The 17,908-nt window shown below is 35.6% G+C and overlaps 1 protein-coding gene across 1 annotated transcript; it reads right to left on the reverse strand.

Moving 5' to 3' along the window:
- Positions 1–2,522: 2,522 nt before the first annotated feature.
- On the reverse strand, positions 2,523–3,452 carry LOC129514808 (olfactory receptor 4C46-like). Its single transcript, XM_055333512.1, has one exon. The coding sequence runs from the start codon at positions 3,450–3,452 to the stop codon at positions 2,523–2,525; it is 930 nt and encodes a 309-aa protein (XP_055189487.1).
- Positions 3,453–17,908: the final 14,456 nt, after the last annotated feature.

The raw sequence follows: 17,908 nt of genomic DNA on the forward strand, positions 1-17,908 counted from the left end.
GCTGTTTGTAGCCCAGACACAGAGCTAGGACACTGAAGGAGTGAAGGAAGTGGAGCCAGACTCAGCAGTGCCTACCACCTTCAACACCATCACTGGCACCACCAGAGTTCAGGCTCCATCCTTTCACACCCACATCATAACAATAACATCCTGCTGCCACTCTTATTCCCTTCAATCCATTTCCCACACTGATAACCCATACAGCTATCATCTCAAGCTCGAATCCAGCTGCGTCACTCACTGGTTCAAAAGGCCTTCCAATGTTTGCCCCATGATATTGTGCTGTAGGCTTTAACATGATCATGAGACCCTTCTGCATCTTCCCTGTTCTGGTCTCACCAGGTTCATGTCCTGCTATTTACCCATATAGGTAGGTTCATTTTGTAGCACACTGCCTGGCACATGGTGACAGTTTAATAAATGATGTTGAATTTATAGATATATTAACACCCATAGTCACACTGCATTCACCAGGATTCCTGCATACTGATTTTCACCCCCTGGCCTTTGTAATGTATTCTCTCTCTTAGGAATGCTCCTACTCCAACTGAAGTGTACATATTCACTCTGCTGACTTGATTTCCAGTTTGAAATTCCCTTTCATATGTCCTTTCCTCTTGGAACATTTCCTGAACCTTTCTTGTATGTCCCTAATTCATCCTTTCCTAGCACTTTGTGCTGTCACTACCTTACCCTTTATAACAGGGTGTTGTCATTTTCTGTTTTCCTCTGGGTTTTTCTCAGTGGATGTGAAGCTCTGTGAAGGCAAGACCCAGGTTCCCCTAGTTAGCACTGAAGCCCCACAATCATCAGTGTTTCTGATATATTATTCTTCAGGCTCAAGATGTTGCTATTGATTAATGGGTGATGGATAGATGGGATAAATGGAATATATTTATCCTGAAATTGTTTTGTGTGTGGGTTGAGCCACATATTGTTAAAAATATCCTTTCATGATGATATGTCACCACAATGTAAACTAATTAACAGAGAAGAATAACATGGACAACTCATGTTCATATGATGTAATCTTGCTGAGAGCAGGTTCAGTTTCAGTTACTTAAATTGAGATGAGAATGTCAGGTTCAATTTCTTTCTCATTACATGGTTTAAGCAGGAGTTAAAACAAATTATGGTCTGTTTAACAGATCTAGCTAGAATTCTTGAATCCAAATCAGACAAAATAGGAAGATTATTCCCTACAGCTCAATATATATTTTTGCTCTACATTTTATTTACTTTATTGACCTTCCTTTATAGTTTTATTTTTTAGTTATTATTTATCATGCACTAGTCATTTTTTCTAATTGTATAAAATATTCTAGGTAGCAGGCAAGATATCTATGGAGTATAAATATATATTAAAAAGTAGAAATTCTCATCTGACATTGAAATGATCTTTGATTTGAGTCATGCATTTTCTAACAGCTTATCAGCATAAGATGGGTGACATGACAATGATATGATTCTGAAGCCCACAAGTAAATTTTCAAATAAAGTATCATATTCTTCACCTACTCCAGCAGTGTTAATGGGCCTTCACTTTTATTTCCTAAAGTAAATACATACCAGAATATTGCAATGGGCATATTATCCACAACAATGATAACTAAAATTGACCTGAGTTATTCCTGAAATATCCTTGGAATTTAATTATAAGTAATGAATTAATAGAAATAAATATATATAATCATCTATATTATTATGATATATAGTACATGTACATAATGATTTAACACGTATATGTGTAAGATATATATTATATATCTATATATGTATATATATAGATATATTTGTATCTATATATTATATATGTGGTCCAGCGTAAAGCCTAGCGCAATAAGTGGTAAGAATTATAATCATCTTTCTGTCCTCATTGTCTGGCACTGAATCACAACATTTAAGAGCATGGGCTGAGAAATCAGGTAGTCTCTGATTAGTGAATCTTCAGTATAATTATTTTGAAAATTCCCCCTTTCTGTTTCCTCACCTATAAAATGGGGATAATAGCAATGCCTACTTGTTTGGATTATTATAAAGACTACTGCTCAATACCAAAATATTTTTAATTTTTTAAAAAATGATTTTATTTATTTATTCATAAGAGACACACAGAGACAGGCCTAGAGACATGGGTGGAGGAAGAAACAGGCTCCCTGTGGGGAGCCTGATTCCAGATCCCGGGATCATGCCATGATCCAAGGCAGATGCTCAAATGCTGAGCCAGCCAGGTGTCCCTATTTTTAATTTTTAAAATTAGGATGAAAGCTTACGAATCCATGCATATGAATGAAGCTCTTAAAACAAGCCCCAATTTGCTAGCATTATTCAAATATGCAAAGAGAGATCCTGAGCTAGGATTATTTTTCCATTTCTTGCACCCATTTTGGCTCTTGAACACAAAATATATCCATAGCAGTCATTGTTGTTGTTGTTTTGTCATAGGTCTTTCTTGCCGAGATCATCCAACATGTCTGTTTGACCTTTGCCTCAGTTAAATCACTGTTGAGCTCCAGATACATTTATTTGTCACCCACACTAGCATTCCTACTACACAGTTTCCTAATGGCATTTTTCATCTGGTCATTTCTCAAGGTATAGATTAAAGGATTTAACATGGGAGTTATTGTAGTATAGAACACTGCAACTGCTTTGTCAATGGATAAGGTAGCTGCGGGTCTCATGTACACAAATATGCAGGGCACAAAGAATAGGACTACCACTGTGATGTGAGAGACACAGGTGGAGAGGGCTTTGCGCCTCGCCTCCAAGCTGTGGTTCTTTAGGGAGCGCAGAATGACCACATAGGAAACCATGAGGAGAAGGAAGTTTAAGACACAGATGAAACCACTGTTGGCAGCAACAAAGAACCCAAGAGTGTGGGTATCAGTGCAGGCAAGACTGAGCAAAGGATTCAGATCACATATAAAGTGATCTATGACATTAGGGCCACAGAAAGGTAGTGGGATGATAAAGAGGATCTGTATGGCTGCATGAAGAAAGCCTCCCACCCACACTACTGCCATGAGCAGGCCACATAGCTGCCGATTCATGATGGTCATGTAGTGCAGTGGCTTGCAGATGGCCACATATCTGTCATAGGCCATCACAGTAAGCAGGATGACATCAGCACCTCCAAAAAAATGTTCCCCAAAGATTTGGATTATGCATGCATTGAATGGGATGGTCTTCTTTTCACGGAGTGACTCTATGATCAGGGTGGGGGTATTGACAGAAGAATAGCAGGCATCAATGAGGGAGAGATAGGCCAGGAAAAAGTACATGGGGGACCCCGATAATGGGCTGGCAGTGATAGTGACCACGGTGAGCACATTTCCTACCACAGAGACGATGTAGATGACCAAAAACACAACAAATATGATTTTCTGCATCTTTGGATTTTCTGTGAGCCCCAGTAGCACAAATTCTGTCACGTTGTTCCTAGTCTCCATTTTTTCATATTATACTAAATTACATGACCTGAAAAAGAAATCCCTTATGTTAATGTAACCTTGCATTTAGTAAGCTCCCACATCTAGTAAATGTAGCAGCCTGTATTCTAATGAGAAGTGGATTCTCATGACGTTTTGTGAGATAGCAAGTAAGTTCTGAGTTCTTGAAGACCATCTGGGCACACTTCATCATCTGAGATGATGAAGAGCCTATCTTGAAAGAATCATACTGGCAGCTAAGTTTCAAAAGAGTGGTAAAGAACGGATGTCCAAGCTATGAATGGAAAGCTAGGAATTCTTTCTTTACCCTTAGGAAATGGGGAACCATGGAAGGTAACTGAATAGAAGTGGAAGAATGACCAGGGGTTGGAGGAATGGTGACTCTTGGATATAACTCTGAAAGACCTTTGTGTGTCTTGGATGAAGCTGAATTAGCTTCAGTAAGGGGATGTCAGCCAGAGACAGAAAGCCCAGTCACAGAACATTTATAATAGTTAACAAAAATGTGGAAGAGTGTGTTTCTTATGAGAATGTAATAAAAGGCTCCAGGAGCTATTATAAAAGAATAGATAACACAACACAAGTTTTCAAAATCCCCAAATATTATAATAGCTGATAAATATATATTTAATGATTGATTCCTATGTGCATGGCATGGTAGTAACCTGTGTGGTTAACATTATTTCATACTTTTTTGCAAGTGAAGAAATGATTGCAGAGACTGATTTTCAGAATAATAATAAAGATAATATCAACTAAATGTAATTATATATATTTTATAATAATTCTATCAACACAAATGTAGACACTTGCTGTGTTCGTTTTTTTCAGAAATGTGGTTGTTTAATCCTCACTACATTCCTGTGAAATAATTACCACTATCATACTTCCTTTACACAGCAGGAGATACAAACATAGAGAAGTTAAGAATCCTGCCCTAGATCAAGCAGATAAAAATGAGGAGAGCCAAGACTAAATCAAATTTTACTTGTGACCTTTTTCCTTCAAATTATTGATCCTTGCTCTACATTGTTCTGTGATAATAAACAATGTAAACTAGTAATCTCTTTTGACATGACCATAATCAAAGGACTTTAATGGTACTTCAGAGGCAAATATATATGAAGTAATTTCATCAATAGACGCAAACACACACAGACACACACACACACACAGACACACACACACACATACCACACACTGCAGTCTCCAAATATTAATGAAAATGAGGTACTGCTTCAATGCTTTCATTGAAGAACACTTTTACCTTGGCCTCTTGTGCAGCCCCATTTCCTCCCTACCCAATCCTTTTAAAAACATGGGTCTCCAGAGTTTCCTGTACAATGTTGAAAATGACTACCATGGTCATTAAGTGTACTGTATTGGTTTGAAATCAGAGAGACCTGATTGGAATCTTGCCTTTTCCACTTGCAACTTCTTTTATCCAGGGTACATTTCCCAGGAACTTATGTTCTTGTTTCCTTATCTCTAAAGTGAGAATGATCATATCCACATCCCAGGTGCTATGAGAATTGATTGAGTAAATGTATATGAATATCCCCACCCCATTACTGTGAGCACGCAAAGAGCTTTCACATATTTTTGTGTCTGTATTCACACAGAAGATAGGAAGAATTGGTAATTTGAGTGTAATCAGAAAAACATTTAATCACACAATAATCTCTGGAAGAATTATCTCTAATTTTACTTTTCAACATACCACAGAGACTCACATTATGCATAGTAATTAACCTTAGGAAGGACAGTCTCTGGTCATGCTTGGACTAAATGACTAATGATTTATGTCATCTATAAACATATTTATATATCACTGTGTGGGGGGCATACTTACATTTAATTTTCATGCTCACGATTAGTCTTGAATGTTAAAGGAGGCATCTTATGTCAAAAGAGGTGTCTTGTGACCAAAAATTTGGTTCCAATTTTTATAAAATCTCATAAAATCGCTATAAGCCTCAACATTTTCATTTGTCTCTTTAAGTTAATGACATTTACTATCTTTTGACTAATGGGAATATGGTTATAATATTACTGTTTGTAAGGTGTTGAAACATAATGATTACTCTTTATAGAAAATACTAATGTTTAAGATGCTTCAATGCTGCTGAAAACCTTACCTTATAGATGATCACAATGATGTTTAGGATTTTTCAGAAATAATTCCATTTTCAAGCTGGCCTCTTCTTTAATAGTAAACTTTCAGTGTGAAAGTTAGAACACACCTCAGACACAGACTTATTTAGGTAATTTGATAACAAATCAAAGGTCCTTGAGAAGGTGTTTCTCCCAGTCTAAATCTTTCCTTCTAGCCTAAAGCCTCAAAATTCCTTATTGAAAATCTGGGATTTGAATTTGGAATGAATTCTTTTGAAACACTATGGAGACATGATCTCCAGATGGCTCTGTTCCCATAGACAAGAGGCAAGAAATGTGGAGAAAACACTTTCAAATGGGTCATTCTTCTCATAATGAATCTTGCTCTGGAAATGTAACCCCCCACAATATTTTCCTTTGGCACTGCATGGATATTTAAAGAGGTTTCCAAAAAAAGTTCAAGGACCTTGGCTTAGAACTGCTGTTTCTCTCCCTGGAACTAATTATCTCTTTTGATGGAAAGGCTTTGTCTTAGAAACAGGTATGCCGAAGAGACATGTTTGAAAATCACCCAATTTCGAATAGGGAATTGCATTCCCTCTGCTTGGAACCCAACCATGCAAGAATCCCCTTTCTCTTTGTGAACTTTGGTTTCCAAGAAAGCTAAATATCATGGGAATAGGAAAAATGGAATGATTTGGGTATGGAGACCTGTAATGTTTTAACCTGTTGACTCAGGTCACAGAGAACCTGCCTCCCTAACAATATTACATTTCTAGAAACCCGTTATTGATTGCATTAGAGCTAGTGCAGTGAGGGCTTAAAATCAGTGGAATGGCAGTCATTAAAGTCCTTGTCTCCAAATGTTGTTTTTCATTTTCATCAGAGGGCTATGAAATTAAACGGAAGCTCTAATAGGCTCCTAATTAGTAATCTCTGGGACTCATAGTAATCTCTATGAACTCATGGGTTCATAAGGAATACTAGGCAACATTAAAATTGTGGAGAGATATCAAAATACAAGCAGAAAGTTCTAATTTTAATCCCAAGAATTGTTCCATATTTTTGTCACTTGGTATTGTTATTTTCCACGTCATCATTCAAGGAGGTATGTGGTGATATATTATTGTGGTTTTAATTTGCTTTCCCTGATGACTAATGATGTTGAGCATTTGTACATTTTTAAAAGTATAGAGTCTAGTTACTTAACATACATTATAATAATAGTTTCATGTGTAGTATATAGAGATTCAAAACTTCCACAACACCTGGGGCTCATTACAGGTGTTCTTCTTAATTCCCATCATTTACTGTCGCCCACTTCCCTTCTAGTAACCATCATTTTGTTCTCTATGGTTAAAATTCCATTTTTTTTTGCCTCCCTCTCCCCCTGCCGCCATACTGTATGTTTTATTTCTTATTTGTACATATGATTGAAATCTTTTAGTATTTGTATTTCTCTGACTGACTCATTTTACTTAGCATAATTCTTTCTAACTCCATTCATGTCATTGCAAATGGCAAGATTTCATTCTTTTTATGGCTGAGTAATATTCTATCATATGTATATATCATATATATATTATACATACATGTAAATATATACAAGGTTTTATATCTACCACATCTTTGTTATCCATTCATCAGTTGATGGATACTTGGGTTGTTTCCACAATTTGGCTATTGTAGATAAACACTGGGATGCATTACCCCCTTGAATTAGTATTTTGTATTCTTTGAGCAAATACCTACCAGTGCAAGGTATTGGATAGTTGGATAGGTATCTGGATAGATGAGTACCATCCAAGTACCATCTATAAATAGAACTTCTAAAACTCAATACCCCAAATACAATTAATTCAATTAACAAAGGGGCAGAAGACTTCAATAGACATTTTTCCAAAGAAGACATTCATATTGCTAATAGACACATGAAAAGAACCTCAACATCACTTATTATCAGGGAAATACAAATCAAAGCTATAATGAGATCTCACCTCACACTTGCCAGAATGGCTAAAATTAACAATACAAGTGCTCAGAGATGGGGATGGGGATGAGGAGAAAGGGGAAGACTCTTGGCCTGTCAGTGGGAATGCAAAGCAGTGCAGCCACTCTAGGAAATGGTATTAGGGTTCTCAAAAAGGTAAAAATAGAACTACGCTATGATCAAGCATTTGTAGATCTTTTTCTGGAAGTTTCTTTTTACATCCTTTGTACAATATAAAGATAGTCATTCTGGGTTTCTAATTACTAAAGTCTGAACGTTCTTTATATATTCTAGAATAGGCCTTTTAATCATATATATATATCTTAAATATTAAAAATAAAGTATATATTTATATAAAATTTATATATATAATAATATATATGAATTGTATGTAAAATGTTTATATACTTTACACAATTCTTTGTGTGTCTATATATGTAGTTTTTTCCTAGTCCATGGATTGCTTTTTCATTTTTAAAAAGATGTCATTCAGGGAGTAAAAGAGTTAAAATATTAACAAGTTTCAATTTTCAGTTTTACTTATAGTTCATGCTTACAGTGAGATATTTATTTAAAGATTTTACTCATTCATTCATGAGAGAAAGAAGGGAGTCAAAGATAGGCAGAGGGAGAAGCAGACTTCTTGCAGGGAGCCTGATGCAGGACTCCATCCCTGGATCCTAGGATCATGCCCTGAGGCTAAGGCAGCCTCTCAACCTTTGAGCCACCCAGGTATCCCATTGTGAGATATTTAATAAACATTGATCTACCCCAAAGTTTAAAATACTCTTTCTAGTATTTTTATAGGTTTGTTTTTAACATGTAGGTCTCTGACTCATTTTGAGTTTATTTTGGGGTATGATATGAAGTAGTAGTTGAGGTTCATTTTTTTTTTCCCATATGGGTATGTAATTGGCCCAGCATAATCAGTAGGGAAAAAAGTCTATTCTTTCCTTCATTGAATTACCTAGACTTCTTTACTAAAAACTCATACATTTAGGTCTATTTATGGACACCTAATGTTTCAATGATCTATATGTTTATCCTTATAGCAATACCACACAGCACTGTTTATGGGAGCTTAATAAAAATCTTTTATTTAGATAGATTAAGTTCTTTAACTTCTCTTTTTTCTCCTTAGATTAAGTTCTCTTTTTTCCTTCCAGATTTTACATAAAAGTGATAGCATACCATATTTGTCTTTCCCCTTTTGGCTTCTTTTATATAGTGTAATGCTCCCAGTTTACCATGTCATTGCAAATGGTAGGATTTCCTTTTTTTTTTAATGGCTGAATAATATTTATCTTCTTTATTCATCCATTTATTGAAGAATTTTTATGTTTTCCCCATATTACAGCTTTTGTGAATAATGTTAGAGTAAACATGGGTGTGCAGTTATCTTCATGATACTGGTTTTTAAAAAAATGACTTTTTTTTTCTTAAGCCTCACACATAGGTGAGGCTTAAGCTCCAGGCCCTAGGATCAAGGGTCTCATGCTCTACAAACTAAGACAGCCAGGCACCCCCAAGGTACTGAATTTATGTCTTTTAAATACACCCACAAGTAGGATTGGCACATCATATCTACCAGTAGTACATTTTAAAATTTTTTGAAAACTCAGCATATTGTCTTCCCTAATGGTCGTGCCATTTTGAATTTTCACTAACAGTGTATAAAAGTTTTCTTTTGTCCACATTCTTGCTAATATTTGTTATCTTTAGTGTTGTTTTAAATAACAGTCTGAACAGGTGTAAGGTGATATTCAATTGTAGTTTTGATTTACATTTCCCTGATAGTGATGTTGAGCACCTTTTCATATATCCTTGGCCATCTATAAGTTTTCTTTGACAAAAATGGCTATTTGGTTTTTTAGCTCAATTTTAATTGAATTATTTATTTACTTGCTATTAAGTTGTATGAATTCAATATGTGTTTTCTTTTATGATTTTTAAACTTATCAGTTACATATTTTGTGAATATTTCCCCATTCTGTAGTTTGCCTTTCAATGTCCTGTTGCCTTTTCTGTGCAGAATTCTTTGTTTTAATGTAGTCCCACTTGTTCATTTTGCTTTTTTTTCTGTCTAATCCAACATATAATTTACAAGCTTAATGTCAAAAATCTTTTCTCGCTGTTTCCTTTGGGTAATTTTATCTTATTAGGTCTTCTGTTTAAGACTTTTATTCACGGGATCCCTGGGTGGCGCAGCGGTTTGGCGCCTGCCTTTGACCCAGGGCGTGATCCTGGAGACCTGGGATCAAATCCCATGTTGGGCTCCTGGTGCATGGAGCCTGCTTCTCCCTCTGCCTGTGTCTCTGCCTCTCTCTCTCTCTATGACTATCCTAAGTAAATAAAAATTAAAAAAAATTAAAGACTTTTATTCACTACAAGTTAATTTTGTGATTCGTATAAGATAGGTGTCCTATTTTATTCTTTTTCATGAATATCCAACTTCCTCAAAACCTGTTTTTGAAGATTCTATTAGTTCCTTATTGTGTGTTTTGGAACCCTTGTCAAAAATCAGCTGACTGTATATGTGTATGTAATTGTCCTGGTTCTTCATTCTGTGACACTGGCTTAATGTGCTTGTTTTTTATGTCAATATCATACTGATTGATTATCATACCTTTGTCATATAGCTTGAAATCAAGTATGGGATGTCTCCAGATTTTTCTTTTTTTTAATATATTTTTAGTTGAAGTTTGATTTGCCACCATATAGTATAACACCCAGTGCTCATCCTCTCAAGTGCCCTCCTCGGTGCCTGTCACCGAATCACCCCATACCCCCACCTGCCTCCCCTCCACTTTCCCTTGTTCATTTCCCAGAGTTAGGGGTCTCTCAGGAGGGTGTTTTGTCACCCTCTCTAATTTTTCCCACTCATTTTTCCTCCTTTCCCCTATAATCTCTTTCACTATTTCTTATACTCCCCATATGAGTGAAACCATATAATGATTGTCCTTCTCCAATTGACTTACTTCACTCAGCATAATACCTCAGCATATTCAGGTTATTATTCTTTCTCAAGATTGCTTTGGTCATTCAGGGTATTTTTGTGGTTCCAAAGAAACTAACACTAGTTTTTTTTTCCCCTCTTCATGTGAAAAATGCCTTTGGAATTTTGATCAGGATTGCATTGAATCAATAGATTGCTTTGGGTTGTCTGGACATTTTCACAATATTAATCTTACTAATACATGAGCACAGGCTATCTTTCCATTTATTTATGCATTCTTCCATTTGTATCATCTGTGCCTTATGGTTTTCAGTCTACAAGCCATTCCCTTCCTCGGTTAAATTTATTCCAAAGTATTTTATTGATTTTGAAGCTATTGTACATGGGATTGCTTTCTTCATTTCTCTTTCAAGTAGGTTGATGTTTGCATCTGAAATGCAACTGACTTGTGTTAATATTTTTATCCTTCAACTTTATTGAATTCACTTATTATTTCTCATAATTTTTGGTGGAAGCTTTAGGATTTTCTATATATGAGATCATGTCATTTGTTAATAGAAATAGTTTTACTTCTTCCTTTCTCAATAGGATGCTTTATTTATTTTTTAACCTAATTTCTCTAGTAAAAGTCTTTTCATAAAACATTGAACATAAATATTGAGAGTGGACATCCTGGTAATGTTCTGACTTTATGAGGGAATTATGTTTTGAATTGTGTTTGCTGGGTGACAAAGTGATTTTTCAAAGTTATTTTTCAGGGACACCTGGGTGGCTCAGTGGTTAAGTGTCTGCCTTCAGCTCAGGTCATGATCCTGGAGTCCCAGAATTGAGTCCCACATCAGGCTCTCTGCATGGAGCCTGCTTTTCCCTTTGCCTGTGTCTCTGCTTCTCTGTGTGTGTGTGTGTCTCTCAGGAATAAATATATAAAATCTTTTAAAAAATAAAGTTATTTTTCTAAAATCTATATTATCTTCTATGTGTGGTTATTGAACTGTCTCTTGCATTAAGGATGACATAGGGAGGAACACGAAAATTGTTTTTACATATTAAATTGAGCAATAGAAGAAAACATGTTTAAAAAATGTTTGCTACTCCCTTGTAAAGAAGATTAACCGTTACTAAGAAGACGTAGGGAGATACACTTTTATTGTTTTCCATTATGAACTAAACTAATTAATTCAACTGGAAAATTAGAAGGATTCCATATTTTTATCATTACTGAAGGCTCTAATAAAAATGATATCTGTTATCTTGCAGCAGCAAGTTGTAAAGGTAAAAAACTATAAAATTCCGAGTGGTGACTGCCAAGGCTGTGATCATATGTCTATGAAATAGAATGGTATAAACCAGATTTATCCTTAATGAAAGTGGGGAGAATCTAGGTTCTAATAATTTTTAGTCATCTTTTCCAAGAATCCAAGAGTAGATTTTCTGAGTTCTTCAGTTTGGGATTGACGCTGAGGACCTTATTCAATAGGAATAAATGTATAAAGCCAAGGATAGAAACTAGAATACTATTTCATATACCCTGCTTCTTGGTCTTTGAGAGTAAAAAATTTACAACCTTTACCTTCTTAGGGACAGGTATAAGAAAATATAAGTATATCATGTATCATCCAGTCCTGCTGCTTCCAAATTAAGTGCTCAGATGTGCTACTGACTGTAATAATTATGAGACGAGCTTGTTATAATTATAGATTTTGAATACCCCATAACTATCGCCTAATGGATTAGAAACTCATAACACAGATATTGTTATCTGTTCAAAAATTTCTCCAAATGACACCCATGATCAAACAAGTTTGAGAAACATTGATCTAGTCATCATTAAACAATGAACAGGTGGAAGTCCATTGAGATTCCAAGCTGGGACAATAAGCATGATTTTGTGTGCTTCCAGGGCCAGGGTTTCTTAATTATAACTTCTACCAAAAATGGTGATAACTTAGGTCTTTCTTATCTTTAGCTCTGTGAATGCATCACCATCAGAGATTTTTTTTAAAGCACTATGTGCAGTTCTTAATGAGATGTATACACACAGAAACACACCCGCACAAACACACACTCCACCATAAATACCCAGGTACAAGCAATAACTAGAATAATCAGATTTTTTAAAAAAGACAATTAAAAGAAATGAGAGTACTATTCAGTGATGTGTTCATTTATTAGAGAAAAATATATATGAAATTCCGTTTGCAGGAAGTGAAGGAGAGATGTGTGATACATGGCTCACTGTATTCAGTAAAGCCTGTTTGATTATCACATTGGAGAAAATATCTTTTCCTAGCCATGCATTTCAGCATTGTATTTGCCCTATTGTTTGAATCAAGTCACCTACTCTATCGGATGTTCTTGTTTTCATTCAGTTTCTTCAGTTTTTCATTTTAGTCCCTTTATGTAGGTTGTGGACTACTAGCTACAAGAGAAGTCATGATTAGTCAGGTAGCAGAACATATGAATGGGATCTTAGAATTACAGTGGGGATCTTTAATGTGATCCCCCCTCCATTACTTACTTTTTTGGGTAAAGAAAATGAATGGAATTCTAGAGAATGGAAAACTTTCTCTCAAGAGCAGAGGATTAGAACAGGTGCTTTGTTTTTTAAGTGTTTTATCTCTTTTTCATATGCTCATACCACTCCTCCCTTTGGAACCTTGCTAGGTTTAGTTTCTACTGTGTTTTGCAGGACTTAGATCAGAACCCTATAGCTCAGATCTCTGTTATTTTCCTGTATCCTATTGTGTATCCAACATATCCATATTGAGCGCTCACTACATTTCTATCACAGTTCTAAATGCTAGAAAGTGACCTTAAATATTTCACAGTAGATCCTCATTCTTTAAGGAAAATGGAAAAGAGGTCAAAATGGGAAGAAGAAACGGTGGTGCCAAGTCCTGCTGAGCTTCGGAGTTTAAGAAGATACCTATGGGATCATTCAGAAAATTTATCTACTAAAAAAATTATCTACATATGAAATATCAGAAAAAATATAATAAAGCTGATGATAAATAATACCTCAGTTGTGCAGCATGTGTTATTTTCTTTTTACCTCCAAAACCCATATAAGCTTATTATTACTGTTTTCATTGAACATATGAGAAAATTTAAGATCATCCAGCTTAAATGTTATGTTCAATAGTTTCCATTAGTTTCCATTAGCCTCTGAGTAAACCTTCCTGCCCCACAGTCTTTTCATTGCAGTCCTTACTTCTGAATGTGATTAAAGTTGACTCTTGACCACTAATATTCTTTCTTATTCTTCTTCTATCCTACACTTTCCATTCTCCTCATTCTTGCTTTTCTTGCTTTTCTCTTCCTACTTTCATCAAACCTACTTCCTTTTTCATACAATGTCCAACACACCAGACCCTTCCCACTTTCTACTCTTAGAGGGAACTTACAAGCTTCTTACCCCTGGCTAGTTTTATCACATACAGAGCTGATTTCTTGATAGACCTTTTAAGAGAGACTATGTGCTCCTTTTCCAATATGTAAATAGCCACAAAGTGGGAAACTGTAGCAATTGACTTTTCCTTCCCACTGGCCAAAGTTTACCCCACTGTGGGCCATTTGCACTGTTCTCTGGCCATGTCACTGGACCCGGCCTGCAGTTGAAGGAAAAGACAGAGCTCAAATTAGCGGCAGGGACATTCATACAGAAAACAAGCTTGATGGGATAGCCACTGAGCAGCTTTAGGTGCCAATCATGTCGCACAGTATCTACTACCTCAGCAGCACAAGGGATATCTGTGGATAGGGTTCAGAAGTGCCCACATGGATGTGAGCTAAAGTCCTGTCAGGTCAGGCCCCTGAGTGACCTAAAGATGAAGAAGAGTTTCCATAACTCTCTTCATTTATGGTCTCTTAGTATCATGATGAAATATAGGCCACTGCTAAGACATCTCTGGCTACAAGCAAGAGGAGTGCAGGAATCTGAGTGATGCACAAAAATCTGGGTGTCATGCTTGATCTGCCTCACACTCAGCTGTTAGCTCTCAGTTGCTTGAATGGTCAGGTGACATTCACTATCACCCCAAAGGGATTTGACTCTTTCCTTCTTTGCCTTTGTCAGTAGGTCCTCCTGAAACTAGTCATCTTTATAGTAACATAATAAAAGATTTGGAATCTTTGTTCCATATAATTGTATGTTCCTTCCCAAATTTAAAGCCCATAAAATACTGTGTCTCTTTTCAAGTGATAGGAGATGTGAATAGAAAACACTTTTTGATTTTGGGGTCTCTACATCCCACAGGCTACAGGACTCTTAAGAACTCTACTCATGTGATAATCCCCTGAAACTTCACAGTGTTTATCTTCTACTTTCTGCCTTGTGTGAGCTTAGTAGGTGTGTAAGTTACCTACTCCTATATACTGGGAACTATCACTAAACCAAAAATTAGTGGCTTACAACTACAAATTTAATCCTGGAATTAGTTTTATTTTTTTAAGTTTATTTATTTATTTATTTATTTATTTGTTTGTTTGTTTGTTTATTTATTTATTTAAGAGAGAGAAAGAGAGAGAGAACACAGAAGGACAGTGAAAGGGAGAAGCAGATTCTGGTTGGCTAGATCCCAGGACCGTGAGATCCTGACCTGGGCTTAAGGCAGGTGCTTAAGGGACTGAGCCACCCAGGCACCCCCACCCCAATTAATGGCTTTAAAGTGCAAAATCAAAACTTAAAGGTTAATTTATTTCTTTTTTAAAGATTTTATTTATTTTTTCATGAGAGACAGAGAGAGAGAGAGAGGCAGAGATATAGGCAAAGGGAGAAGCAGGCTCCCCGCAAGGATGTCAATATAGGACTTGATCCTGGGACTCCAGGATCACACCCTGAGCCAAAGGCACAGTCTAAGCTGCTGAGCCACCCAGCCATCCCCAAACTTAAAGGTTTAACATAAAAGCAATTTATTTGAATGATTCTGCAATGTGGGTTGGATTCAGCTGTGTGGTCCTTCTCCTAGTTTCTCACTGAAACATTCTCAATGGCATGGATGGAGTAGGAATGGAGTACATGGTCCAAGATGGCCTCCTTCATACAACCGGATGTCTGCTCAGGTATGTCTGTTCTCATTCACTCTTCAGGATTGTAGATTGGGCTATACCACGCCACAGTTGTTTCAGGGCATTGGCTGTTTCACAAAAGAAAAAGTTTTAAATCCTTTCACACCAACTTTTAGGGATTATACAACATGATTTTTACCTCCTTCTCTTCATGTGGTTAAAGGTTACATGCGACATGTGTCACAAGTTTAGCCCAGATAAAAGCATGGAGACATAGGTTCCCTCTTTATTAAAATTAAAATCAATTAGAATAGAATATTTTTAATGGTTCCAGGTATAAAAACTAATGATTCAATATTGTATATATTTCAAAAGGATCATCACAAAATCTAGGTAGCATCCACCACCACACATTGTCATAATTTTTTTCTTGTGATAAAACCATTTAAGAGCTACTCTTTGCAATTTTCAAATAAAGAATATAGTGTTAACTAGAGTTACTCTGTGTACATTATTACACTCAATTATGTAAGATTTTATAACTGGAAGTTTCTTCCTTGACCACCTTCACCCATTACATAATCCCTTCCTACCCCTCACTCTGGCAACCTCCAAACTGCACTCTGTATCTGTGAGTTCAGTTTATTGCTTTTTTTTTTAAGATTCTACATGTAAATGAGATCATATGGTATTTGTCTTTATGTTTATTTATTTAGCATAAGGCCCATAAAGATGCGTCTATACTGTTATAAATGGTAATATTCAAAAGCAGACCAATATCTAATTTTTATGAGGGCAGACATTGGGGCTGTTTTGTTGGAGCTAGACCTGTCAGGATCTCCTGACTATATAATGTTTGGTCCTCACATCCCTCAGCTCCAGTTGGGGCTTTGTGCTGTGCTCCTTAAGCCCCTGGGGCATGTACTTCTCCAGCAGCATAACGAAACTTCACCTTTAGTGTGTAGCACTGGGCTCTACACTTGGCTGTTGAAGCAGATATCCTGGATATAGGTCACATGGCACCATTTTGCAGATTAGAAACAGATGACCTTTTCTTATGCCACAACCTATTTATTTCCTGATAACAAAATTTCTGAGTCATTCTGTATAAATGAATCAAATTATCAAATGAAATGTTGATCACTTAACATTTTAGTTCTAAAAGAGATCCAAAGTCATTATTATGCAGTGATTTTTAATACAACATTTACATAACTTCTGTTCATGATATTTTTAGTAATAGTTGCTGTATGGCCTTTTATTCTGTACAAATGATCATTATATTTAATGTTTATCTGGGTTTTTAAAAATTATTGTATTTTTATTTAAATTCAGTTAGACTACATATACCTCATCATTCATTTCAAATGCAGTTTTCAATAATTTATCTGTTTTTAGCAGCTTATTGAAATAGAATCTACGCATATCATACAATTCAATTATTTAAGGTATATAATTTGATGGTATACAATTTAAAGTATGAAATAATCAACACTGTCTAATTTTACAATATCTTTGCCCCCACAACAAGAAATTGCATAGCCATTCACAGTCACTTATTCCTCTCCATCACCATCAGCAGCACTCCTAGACAAATACAATCTACTTTCATTTTTTTTCTTGTTTTTTTTTTTTTTTTCCTGAGAGTGAGAGGACATATGTGTGTGTTGGGGAGTGGTGAGGTGCAGAGAGAGAGATTCTTAAGCAGACTCTGTGCTGAGCTCTGTATTGTCTACTCTATAACCTTATGTAAATTGAAACACAGCATTTACTCATCATGCATGTTCTCTTTGTTCTGAACTTTATCATACTGACTTGTGTATCATTAGTCCATTACTTAGCTGAAGATTATTCTATCTTGGCAACTTCTGCCTTTCAAGTGTAGTGTATTTGCATTTAATGTACTTGTTAATTATTTTGGCATAAGGTCATCTCTTTGTAGTTTACTTTTTGTCCCCTTTAGAACCTATTTTATTTCTTTAACTTTATTTATTTATTTATTTATTTATTTATTTATTTATTTATTTAACTTTTGAGTTAATTTAGATGATTTTTGTCTAATAGTCAATCATATCATTTTAATATCTTTTAAAATAATAGACTTTATTTTTAAGACAGTTTCAGGTTTACAGGAAAATTGAGAGAAGCTATGGAGATTTCCTTCATCTCTGATTTATAAATAGGCAGAGGGACTGAATAGGCATTTTTGCAAAGGCATACAGATACATCAAAAGGAGCACAGCATCACTCATCACCATGAAAAGGCAAATGAATATCATGAGATATCATTTCACATCTGTTAGAATGACTATTATTGGGAAGATAAAGATCAGTAATGTTGGTCAGCATGTAGAATAAAGGTATCTCATCTATGTCATTGATGAGTAT

Source organism: Nyctereutes procyonoides, unplaced genomic scaffold (genome assembly GCF_905146905.1).
Source record: "Nyctereutes procyonoides isolate TBG_1078 unplaced genomic scaffold, NYPRO_anot_genome, whole genome shotgun sequence".
In the NCBI taxonomy this organism is placed as follows: domain Eukaryota; kingdom Metazoa; phylum Chordata; class Mammalia; order Carnivora; family Canidae; genus Nyctereutes; species Nyctereutes procyonoides.

What these genes read in the sequence shown, in the direction of transcription:
- LOC129514808 (XM_055333512.1), bottom strand. Translation starts at nt 3,452, where the DNA reads ATGGAGACTAGGAACAACGTGACAGAATTTGTGCTACTGGGGCTCACA.